General features: G+C 46.1%; 1 protein-coding gene across 1 annotated transcript in view; it reads left to right on the forward strand.

Annotated features, from left to right (window-relative positions):
* Positions 1-12,405, forward strand: part of SLC25A47 (solute carrier family 25 member 47) — a 19,645-nt gene that overhangs the window by 3,377 nt on the left and 3,863 nt on the right. The window contains exons 2-5 of the mRNA XM_015424439.1: positions 1,011-1,054; positions 2,244-2,315; positions 3,409-3,591; positions 5,525-5,801. Coding sequence (XP_015279925.1) covers positions 1,011-1,054; positions 2,244-2,315; positions 3,409-3,591; positions 5,525-5,801 — 576 coding nt within the window. The remainder of the gene's footprint in view (positions 1-1,010; positions 1,055-2,243; positions 2,316-3,408; positions 3,592-5,524; positions 5,802-12,405) is intronic.

The raw sequence follows: 12,405 nt of genomic DNA on the forward strand, positions 1-12,405 counted from the left end.
TTTTGTTCTCTCTAGTAGTTCCAGAGGGAGCATGTGGAAAAGGGGAGAGGAACCCAAAGCAGAGGGAAAAATGAGTGACAAAAGTGACAGTGTGGAAGAGAGAGGGAGAGATCCTGTACCCCAAGGTGTTCACACAGCCTTCTGTCTCTCTCTGGCTGCGGTCACACACACACTAAATATTCCACTTTCAATGGACTTTCCAACTGGATTGTGTGAACTGGCAAAATCCAATACGAAAGTCCATTAAAAGTGAGTTGAAAGTGGATTATTTAGTATGTGTGACCACGGCCTCTGCCTTTGCATCTTAAAAACCGTTCTTCTTGACTCTTTGCTGCCCCCTCCATTCAGCTGAGGAGCAGACATCTCCAAGCTCTGATGGATTCTTCAACAGAGTACAAATAATTGGAAGCCATTCTCATTCATGTTGCTCAGTCTGCCACCCCCCATCCAATTTTAATGCTGTGAGGGTGCTAGACAGTAAATTTAATAGAACACAGTGTTCAGAACTTGGCTGCATCCATTTATGTGTTGAATAAATATACCCACACAAAACACCCTGCATTATACCAGTCCAGACCTTGTGATCCTCAGATTTGGATGGTGTTATAGAAAAACAACTGTGCAGACTGGAATGTGTGATATTCCTTACCCTTGAATTCTAGTTTAGAATCAATGGGGAAAGAAATGGGAAGATTTGCTTACTTTATTTATACCCCACTTCCCCCCATGGGAACACAAAGCTGCTTACAGCATTCTCCCCTCCTTGATTTTATCCTCACAACAACAACCCTTTGAGGTAGGTTAGGCTGAGAGTGTGTGACCGGCCCAAGGTCACCCAGCAAGTTTCCAGGGCAGAGTGGAGATCTGCACCAGGGTCTCCCAGATCCTAGTCTGACGCTAGCTCATGTGGGATTATCGATGAGCTAAAGTTTTCTGCTTAAAAGAATTTGTTCTGGCCTTTGTGAGATTTTGGAATGAGATAATTATACTTTTTTAAACATCTGTTTCAGGTGGAGTTAGTGCTGCCGTAGGGTATCCACTGGACACTGTAAAGGTATTTAAAACTGTATTTTTCTAAATACTGCTTAAACAAACATTTGGAATGAGTTAAACTGGGGAGACACCTCTTTCCCTCCTCACAAGGATAAACGATAGAATGGGAGGTTATGGAGGAGAAGAGGTCTGGCCATGAATACAATAACTCTGCCAGAAATCTCCATGACTGTGAGGTAAACAGGATTCCCAGACTTTCCTACCGCCGTATGCTCTCCCTATTTTTTCCTCATTGTTTTCCAGGACTCTCAGATTATAGCGAACAGGAGGTGACAAGCCCCACCCCCCCAAATGACACCTGAGGAAACTCCAAAATATGCTTCTTCTCAGTAACAAATTAAATAACTTGTGGCTTACCAGAGCTATAACTAGCTAATTTTGGGCACAAAGCAAGAATATGAAATTGTGCCCCCTACACTTTCATAGTACACATTTTAGTAAAAAGCTAAATACATAAATAACAAGATTAATAACAATATAAGGTTTATTTTAGTGATGATACATGAGTTATGCTAATGAGTCCCCCTAGCTCTTTTTCTACGAAATGACCCCTGACCAGAGCTATAACTAGCTAATTTTGTGCACAAAGCAAGAATATGAAATTGTGCCTCCTACACTTTCATAGTACACATTTTAGTAAAAAGCTAAATACATAAATAACAAGATTAATAACAATAAAAGGTTTATTTTAGTGATGATACACTTTCTGTGCCCTCAGCTTTGTGCACCCTTGATACAGCTCTGCAGCTTACTGGCCTTTAATGGCACACAAAATCTGTGCTCCGGCAGGAACCCCACCACCCCCACCTAGCTACAGCCCTGGTGAAGACTGAGGACATCAAACATTATCAAGATAGGCAGGTTGGCTTCAGGGGGGAGGACATGATGCATATGGGTATCAGTAAAATTAAACTCTGGTTTTGGAAGAAAAAAATTAGGTTGCTAGGCAGAAGGATAAAATTCAGAACCCCCAAGGCAACATTTTCAGTATTGTTATGTAGTCCACACAGGGTCAGTTAGTCAAGCGGAGATTAGGAGTCTCAATGCATGAAGCAGATGGAGTTATTTCAGACCCTGGAGGATGCTTTGGGACAAGCTGATCTTGTGGAAAGAGCCATGCCCTACTTGATCTAACTGAAATCAGACTGCTGTCTTTCATATGATATTAACTTTAATCTTTGCTCTCACAGGTGAGAATACAAACGGAGAAAAACTATCATGGAATACGGCACTGTATCGTAGAAACTTACAGAACAGAAAAGGTATGTGTTGCAAAATCCCGGTTGACTAAAGGCTAGTGCATGGGTCCCCAACCTTTGTGAGCCTGTGCGCACCTTTGGCATTTTGACACAGTGTGGTAGGCGCAGCCACAAAATGGCTGCTGCCAGAGGTGGAGTCAGTCACAAAATGGCTGCCATAGCTTACCTTCAATCACACAGTGAAAATCCTTATGCTGTTGGTGGCAGCTGCTACCGAAGTAAATTTTTTAAAATATATCTGTGCAGCCAATCTCCAATGGCTGGGGTTGACAGGTCCCCAGGACTCAAAGGCAGGGGATGGGGGGAGGGGGAACTTACTGGGAGCAGGAACAACACAACTTGCCTACGTCACCCAGGAGCCGGAAATAAACACGACGTGCCTACGTCACCCGGAAGTGATGTAGGCACGTTGATGACATCTAGTTTGGGGCACAACTCAACAGTTTGAAGCTAATTCTATCATTGAGTTTTGCCCCAAAACCAGAGCATCGCCCCCCCAATGTGCCTATGTCAAGTCTGAGTGACGTAGGCACATCAAGTTTATTTTGTGCTTCTTACCTGTTTTTTTTGGGGAGGGGTAATTCTCCCCCACCAGTGAAGTGGCCGGCACTGGGGGAGAGCACTGGAAAACGGGGGATCCCCTGTACGCCAGGGGAGACATGGCAACCCTATCCAATGGCTAATCAGAAGCCTTGGTGGGCAAGAGCCCCACCTGCCCCTGCCCACTTTCTGAAAGCACTTGGTGGGCCCCAGGAAATGTGTCACTGGGCTTCAAGGTCCCCGCGGGACCATGTTGGGGACTCCTCGGCTAGTGTATAGATCTCTCTCTCTCTTTATCACTACCTTGAATTAAGGGAGATACGGTGGGATAGAAATGTTTTCAATAAATAAATAAATATCCACCCACCCACCCATCTCAGTCCCATGCACAGAGGAGTTACCAGTTTGTTGATTTATTAGTAAAAGCCCAAGCAAAATCACTCTTTATAAAACCACATTTTCTGCAGTTTTTGAGCAGGTTAGGCATGCATGTGAGTCATCCTTCTCACCCTGGTTATAAAAGACATTGTTCTTCTTGCTTTCTGTCTCAACTAAGGTGCCTGGTTTCTTCAGAGGTGTCTCAATGACGATCGTCATGGCATCATTTATTTCCTCATTTTCGTTTGGTGTCTACAAAAACTTCCTCTATAACATCTGCCGGTTAAGATATGGCTCTACAGATAGAAAGCCGTCAAAAGTGGATATATCTTTCGCTGGATGTGCTACTGGTGCAGTCCGGGTAGGTTCAGAGTGAAACCAGGGGTCATTTCCTGCAGGAGCGCACATGAGCGGAGCTCTGGCAGTAAAGAGCCTAGGGGGCAGGCACATGCAACAAGCCCCACCCCCTGCTTCCAGCAGCCCTCAGTCAGAGCAAGAAGCAGCCAGGTAAGCTGCAGAGCTCCCCCTGGCCCCCCAGTCCAAAACAGTCCAGTAGCACCTTTAAGACCAAGTTTTATTCAGGTACAAGCTCTCCCTCCTCTGTGAGGACAGATCTGCATGTTTCCGCCCCCCAATAGCTAGCAGTCCAAAACAGTCCAGTGGAGCCTGAGTGGTGGGTGTTGCCTTTTGACACACTTCCAGTGAGTCAGGGGGTGTGGCATATGCTAATGAGCTTTTGCACCTCTTTTTCTACGAAATGATCCCTGAGTGAAACAATGTATTGTCAAATAACTGGAAGGAGGAAAGCATATGCATATACTCAGGGCTTTTTTCCTGGGGGAACGCACTGGAACAGAGTTCCGGAACCTCTTCAAAAAAATGCTTTTAAAAATGTTTAAAAGTTTATGAGTTTTCACAGATTGAAAACTTCATTTCCCTCTTGAGAGTTCTGGCACCAATTTTTTTTTTAAAAGCCCTGCATGTACTTCATTTGAGTAACAGAAGTACTTTCAAAACTATTCATTAACATTTATTTTAATATTTTAAAAATGTTTCTGTCTGCCTTTTTCTGGCACGTAGACAGGACTGATACCAACAATTATATAACTGTCATAAAATGCTTTTAAAAACATCACATTAGTTCATGCCAAATGCCTTCCCAAAGAGTAATCACAGTCCTTAGCAGATGCGCTGATCTGCGTTTCAAAATACAACCCTAATAAAACATCTTCCTCCTTTTTCCATGCTCTTTCAATGGCTATATATGGGTATGTCAGGGCTGAATCTTTTCTTTTAAATCTCTTATTACATGAGTACTTGGAATGAACTATTCTAGTCCTTTCCTCTTATGAATAGTGACCCAAAGGTGGAATGACGTATTTCATAGCGAACATCTTTCTTCTGATAATCCTGGAACCCTACTACTTTTAATACAATATGTTATGCACACAAGCACTGTAGTAAATCCATACACTGGGCAGAAATGAATGATAATACAATATGTCATGCATACAAGCACTGTAGTACGGTAAATCCATACACTGGGCAGAAATGAATGTACAGTGTGCCAGGCATGACATCTGGGGTCAGCAAAAAGACAGAGCTGAGGATAGCGCACTCGTTCGGGATCTCTAAGATCTGAATTGGGATGCATGAGTGGAAACCATCTTCATTGGTTGTCAGGTTCACCAAACAGTCTCTGGCTGCGATCAGATGGGCAAGTTGCTCTGATGTCATGGTGGTTCCCTACCAGATTTGAAGTGAATGATCAGATGGCAACATCTGCCTCCCATCCCTCAGTTGTCAGCCCCCTGTCCTCACCCCTGACTTTATGATTGAACTTGTCTCACTGCAGATTTCCGGGCTTCTGATCTCTCCCTTGTGTGCTCAAGCTGCTTAGTGAGGTCTGACGCTTTTGGTCCCTGGCCACCATTTTTTTTTGCAGTTAGCGATGTGTACATAATTGCATATCCACTACCAGCAAATAAGCAGTTATGTGCATGCACACATTGGAGTTTTTTTAAAAAAAAGAAGCTGCCTGCCTGCCCTCTCCCTGGTGACTGCACAATGGCAGTCTGAATGGTTGACTACAGGGTGAGGCAGGAATAGGGTGGCATGTCTGGTCGCACCTCTCCAGAACTCCAGAAAAATTAGATGCGAGGCCAGACCGTGCCAAAGCCTGCCATCTGTTCACAGCCTTTGTTTGCTTATCCTGGACCTACTTTCTAGTTCTCCAGAATGCCCAAAATATAGCTTGAAGGCTGTTAACTTTAACTCCTCTACTTCCCAATAAGGTTGTGCTTCTGGCACCTGCAGAGATAGCCAAAGTGAGACTGCAGATCCAGAAGGAGCCACATCACTTGATGGCATCAACTCACCTCCTCACCTCCAAGCCTAAGTATCATGGTGCTGTGCACTGCTTGCGGATGATAATAAAGGAAGAGGGACTTGGGGGCCTGTACAAGGGATCTTTGGCGCTGCTGTGTAGAGACTGCCATTCGTTTGCAACCTATTTCCTCACTTATTCTGCCCTCTGTGACTGGCTTACTCCAGCTGGGAAAGACAAACCAGGTATGTGAAGAAAACACCTTGGAGTGGCATATAAAACCAGTTCTATTTTTAATATATTTTTAGGAATGGTTCCGTTCACAAACTTTAATGTCCACTTTGCTGTTGACATTCACAACAGAATGGTGCACATTAATTTGTCCCTTTTACCCACCATGCATTTACATTTCATTGTGGAGTATTTTTTCTCCAGGCCAGTTTGGAGATTTTTTTTGGTCGTCTTCTGGGCATGGAACACTGAGGGTGTGTGTGTGTGGGAGCTATTTCTGAATTTCCTGCATTGTACAGGGGGTTGGACTAGATGACTCTGGAGGTCCCTTCCAACTCTATGATTCTGTGATTCTATATGTGTACATTGCATGTAACTACAAAGGATGCAAGCGGGAGAACTGCAGGGAGAATGCAAGATGGTGTATTGCATTGTGAGCACAGCACAATCATAGATGCATCTGTGGTTAAACTATTAATCAAAAAGCTCCCAAAATAATGCTGTCTACAAGATTCAGGCAAAAACTAACAATTGATGTCAAGTTTAATGTGAAGTCTTGCCCATTCCAGAGTTCCTTTGGCTCCTTGGGGCAAACTGGCTAAAACTACAAGTAGTCTTTGTCACAGATTTGTGATTGCTGCATAATTTCCATAAAGCAACAGCTGAAACTGCAGTGGGAGACAGCACAATCCATCCTAGCCACTGGGCACCTGGGCAGCTTTAGACACCTGCTGGCCCTCACCTGGAGTCTAGTCCTACAGTGCACACTGTCCATTGGGTATGTGAGGGTTCCGGGTGGCAGTCAAAGGGAGGAGATGGAGGCCAAGCATGTACCTGTCATCTTTGGCACCATTGTCCGGATTCAAGCAGAATCATTTGGCTCATCTTGCTCTGGATCAGTTAAACAGCCCAGTATGCCCTGTGCACCACAGTATTATATTGCAAACCAAAAGAAAAGTCGTTCTCACACAGCTCCCCAACACACCTTTTCCCACTGAGCTGGGAGGGTCATATCTTCCAGTCCTCATGGCTGCTAGGTCAGATCCATTAAACGGGGGGGGGGGATATCCACCGGCATCTAGAAGTGTTAATGAATAATGCCATCCATTTGTCATGTCAGTCAGAGGCTGAATCACAGTGAAAAGAGGCCACGTATATAGACAGAAGGACCCACAGTTTCAGAGAAAACCTCAAGATCATTACACGAGACACAGAAAAGGACAGACAAAGCAAAGTGGGAATAGCCTTGACAATAAATTGAAATATAATAGCCTGTGGTTGAGCCACGACTGACTCTTGGCAACTGCAGGACCTTGGGGTTTTCAGAGCAAGAGATGAGCAGAGGTGGTTTGCCATCGCCCGCCTCTGCATAGCGACCGTGGACTTCCTTGCTGGTCTCCCATCCAAGTACTAACCATGGCCGACCCCACTTGGCTACCAAGCTCTGATGAGATCAGGCTAGCCTGGGCTACTAAGCAGTGTTCCCTCTAAGCTGAGTTAGTGTGAGCTAGCTCACATGTTTTTAGCCTCCAGCTCACACATTTTTGTCTTTGCTCAGGAAGGAGGGCTCCAGAGCAAACTAATTTATGCAGCAACCAAATTGCTTGCTCACAGCTTTAATGCCAGTAGCTCACAAAGTAGGATTTTTGCTCACAACACTCCACAGCTTAGAGGGAACATTGCTACTAAGGTTGCTCAAGAATAAATTAGAGCAGCTCTGACCTGGAGAGCCCCGGCAAGCCCGATCTCATCAGATCTCAGAAGCTAAGCAGGGCTGACTAAGCAGGGGCATGTAGGACATTCAGAGAACAGGCTTGATAGCCTGCCTCTGCCTCCCAACCCTGGTGTTCTTTGGAAGTCTCCCATCCAAATACTTGCCAGGGTTGTCCACGCTTAGCTTCCAAGATCTGACGAGGTCAGGCTTGCCTGGGCTATCCAGGTCAGGGCTATTATGGCTGCGGTCACACGGAGCATTAGGCACGCTAGAGGGACAGAAGATAGGCGGATTTTCCGGGCGCGATCTCCCCGCCACATCTGGGAAGCGTAGAGCTCCCGTGGCGAACCCGAGGCTTCCCGCCGAAGATGCACAGTTAAAAACTAGTGCCTCGGAGGTACTAGTTTCCGGTAACCGCGGGGCAAGGGCGGGCGTCTGATCGTGTTTCCGGTGGTAGTTCCAGTGCCCGCCCATGCCCCCTCGTATAAAGGTGTTTTTTTTTCAACTGTCCATGGGATGCGCACAAACACCCAACGGGGCATGCGCACACTTTGGTGTCCGAAAAATAAACACCCGTTTGCTGCACCGCTTCTTTGCCGCGGCGCAGGATTGTGGTGTGCTCGGCACCTCCCCCCTACCATGAGACCTCCACGGGACCTCCACGGTAGGTCTGCTGGCGCAACCCCGCATTATTTTGCCCCGGGGCAAACAGCCATGCTCCCCCCCAAATATATTTTAATGCTTTCCTGTAGAAAAAGAAAAGGTCTCTCTGGGATTAAGCCTGCAAACAGAAAGCGTTGTGGGTGTTTTTGTTATGGGGTGAACGCAGCCTCTTCTCCCCTCTGCTGTCCACAAACACACATACGGCCTCCAGATTGAATGCTGGCTGTTTTAACCACCTCTCTCCATGTGCTGTTAAAATTTGGTTAGGCATCTTGCATATATTTATCTGATTAATTCTGTGCACAGTCTCTTTGGCTGCAACCCAGAAAAACAGGTTTGCCCCGGCCTCTGGGCCTGATTTGGGGGAAGGGAAAGTTTGTGCACCTGTCCAAAGTGCTGTAATACAACAAATGCATCTAGAGTCCAGCTGTACCTACAGGCTTGGTTGCAACATATTAACAGGAGTGGAAATTGCCCAAAATGCATCAAGTGTATTCACGGCTAAAATGAAGTACGTTTATTATATGTATATCCCTTCAGCCTAATATTGCTTCTGGGTGGTTATATTTCCTTATATTAGAGGATGTTGAAAGCTCTCCGCCTTTAAGACTGATAGGAAAAGATGTTGTTTTCATCACTTCCTCGTTTTCTTTTTCCATTTTTGCTTCTAATGGTGATGTGAGAAACCTTGAGAAAACTAGGAAGGCTTACTTTCTTGGTTTACTAAACAGCCAAAAGGAAATGCTTGGGGCACTTTGCCCTAATCATCCTGACTGGCTTGGAATTTAATCCTGAGCCAGAGCAAACAGGAGGTTCCGCTTGGATTATAATGCAGCGTGTGCTGCAAGAATCACAGGAAAAATACTTTTATAAGCTGCACACCTGCCAAACACACATTGTTCGTTTTGCAAGCATCAATCCCCATTGAAGGGAGAAAAGGGAAACTGGGGAGGCTGGTTTAAGGCCCTTGCCTCTCAAACAGAATTTTTAAAGTTTTACTTTATTTACATCCCTCCTTTCTCCCCAGTGGGGGCTCAAAGCCGATTACATCATTTTATTCTCCTCCATTTGATCATCACAACAGCCCTGTGAGGTAGGTTAGGCTAAGATGGTATGATTGGCCCAGGGTCATCCAACTATCTCTCCTGGCAGAGTGGAGATTGGAACCTGGTTCTTCTGGGCCAACACTCTAGATAACAACTCCACGTCAAACCCATTTTTCAAAAGTGTACGTTATTTTATAGTCCTCTTTTCTCACAGAGACTCAAGGCAGATTACACATAGCAAGTCAGTACAAGCTACAGTGGGACATTCAACAAACGATACATTAGGATTTTAACATGACATATTAAGAGGTACAGAAATTACATCATGATGTCCTACTTACAATACCATAGTCCCTAATCATTTATCCAAGTAAGCTTGTGAACCATTTTTGTACAGTGCAGCCCTATCACCTGTGCAGAAAGGAGGTCTTGACAGATGGGGATACACACAAACACACACAGGCTGCGATCACACGTGCCTTTAGATCCGACATAGGTGCAAATGCCTGATGGATCTAAAGGGCGTGAAGATCCGACATAGGTGCGAATGCCTGATGGATCTAAAGGGCGTGATCAGACAGCAACATCTGGGAAACGTTCTGCAGTCGTCAGCAACCTGTGCTGCTCTGCTACAGAAGCGGAGTTAAAAGACACCGGGGAAAGTCTGGTAGTAAACGGGTTCCGGCAGGCCATGGACGGACTTTCCCCTTTCTGATCACGAAAGCACTCTCTCATGCCGTCAGGAGTGTCTGGTCAGGCCATCCCGGCTCTGTGCCTTCCCCTCTTCGCAGTATGCACATCATTGCATACTCCATGGGGGCCCCCTCAGTGCGGAGGTGTGATTCCTTGTTTATGTGCATGGGAAACAACAGCCAACTCCCACCCACCCCGACTCACCTGCAGTTGTGTCTGATCACACAGTGACGGACTGCGCCCGCAGCTACAAAAGCATGTATAATCTTGCCACTGCGTGTCAAATTCCTCCGGAGGAGATGGCCTCGCTTCCCCTCCGCTCCAACTGGTGCGTGTGACCACAGCCAGAGTCCCATTCTAATAACTGGGCTTGCACTGGCAACCCCGACTGCAGGATGCAAGCATGAGGTCTAATCCAGAAAAAAGCTCTTTATGTGGGTATCTGCTTGGGGCACAAAATGTCTTACTGAGTTATCGAGTTAAAGAATTGCATTTCACTCCCCAGACAAAGTCCCCCAAACAGATAGAAAGAAGAGTAGAAGAAGAGGAACAACATTAATGTGCTACTGGATTCGAATGTTGTTCCCCTTCTTATCTGTTTGGGGAACTTTGGGACAAGCAGAATTTCCGGGGTGTGAGCTTTTATATAGCTGATGAAAGGAGCTTTGATTCTTGAAGAGAAGAAGAAGAAGAGATTGGATTTATACCCCGCCCTTCACTTGGAGTCTCAGAGCGGCTTACAAACTCCTCTCCCTTCCCCTCCCCACAACAGACACCCTGTGAGGGGGGTGGGGCTGAGAGAACTCTGACACAAACGGCTCTTTCAGGAACAGCTGTGCCAGAGCTTGTGACTGACCCAAGGTCACATCAGCAGGTGCAAGTGGAGGAGTGGGGAATCAAACCCGGTTCTCCCAGATTAGAGTCCGCGCACTTAACCACTACACCAAAGTGGAAGATTGTACCCTGGAAATCTTGTTGGTTTTGAAGGTGCTACCCACCTGAAACTAAGATAATGAGTAAAGAAACTCAGCACAAAATGTGTGTGTGTGAAGTGCCGTCAAGTCACTCCCCAAAGCAGCTTACATTTTGCTCCTCTCCTCCGTGTTATCCTCACAACAACTCTGTGAGGTGGGTTAGGCTGAGAGGGTGTCCGGGTCACCCAGCAAGCTTCCATGGCACAGTGGGGATTCAAACCTGGGTTTCCCAGATCCTAGGCAGTCTGGTGTAGTGGTTAAGTGCGCGGACTCTAATCCTGGAGAACCAAATTTGATTCCCCACTTCTCCACTTGCAGCTGCTGGATGACCTTGGGCAAGCCATAGTTCTGTCAGAGCAGTTCTTGAAAGAGCTCTCTTAGCCCCACCTACCCCACAGGGCGTCTGTTGTGAGGAGGGAAAGGGAAAGGAGTTTGTAAGTCACTGTGAGACTCTGAGTGAACGGCGGGGTATAAATCCAATCTCCTCCTCCTCCTCCTCCTTTTTACCCCACCCTACCCCGCAAGCAGGCTCAGGGCAGCTTACAACATATCATACAACAATAAGTTAAAACATTACATCATTCAAATAACATTAACCGATTTAAAAGCATAAATAACTCAGTTTTTAAAAAACCATTAGCAGCTCAATGGTTAGAATCCATTCTTCTGACCACTTTACTAATGCCAGGAAGGGTGGTGGATCCTTTGATGGACTAGATCCGCTGCTCCGGCAGATCTAAACGGCACAAGTGCCAGTTTGACTTCAGGCTTAAGGCAGGTGAGGCTGATGTTGACGTCCACTGCCTCAGCTGAACTTTAACCACTACACCACACTGGCTCTCCAGCTATGTGAATTAATCACCCTGTGAATTAATGATCTCCAAAACGCCCTGTCGTTCACAGCTTTGCTCAGGTCTTGCAAACTGAGGGCTGTAGCTTCCTTGATTGAGTTAATCCGTCTCATGTTGGGTCTTCCTCTTTTCCTGCTGCCTTCCACTTTCCCTGGCATTATTGTCTTTTCCAGTGACTTTTGTCTTCTCATAATACGACCAAAGTACGATAGCCTCAGTTTGGTCATTTTAGCTTCTAGGGAGAGGTCAGGCTTGATTTGATCTGTCGTTGTTCAGTCGGACAGTCGAGTCCGACTCTTTGCGATTTGATCTAGAGCCACTTATTCCTCTATTTGGATGCCCACAGTAACCATAAAACTCTCCTCCGACACAGTTCAAATGAATCAACTTTCTTCCTGTCAGCTTTTTCACTGTCCAGTTTTCACATCCATAGATAGTAGAGTTGCCAGCTCCAGGTTGGGAAATACCTGGAGATTTTGGGGGTGGAGCCTGAGGAAGGCGGAGCTTGGGAAAGGGAGGGACTTAAATGCTGCATCATGCCATAGAGTCCACCTTCCAAAGCAGCCATTTTCTCCAGGTGAACTGATCTCTGTCAGTTGGGGATCAGTTGTAATCCCAGGAGATGTCCAGCTACCACCTGGAGGCTGGCAGCCCTGACAGATAGTAATGGGAAAGAG

The sequence above is a fragment of the Gekko japonicus genome, unplaced genomic scaffold (genome assembly GCF_001447785.1).
Source record: "Gekko japonicus isolate JY-2015 unplaced genomic scaffold, Gekko_japonicus_V1.1 scaffold44, whole genome shotgun sequence".
Taxonomy (NCBI): domain Eukaryota; kingdom Metazoa; phylum Chordata; class Lepidosauria; order Squamata; family Gekkonidae; genus Gekko; species Gekko japonicus.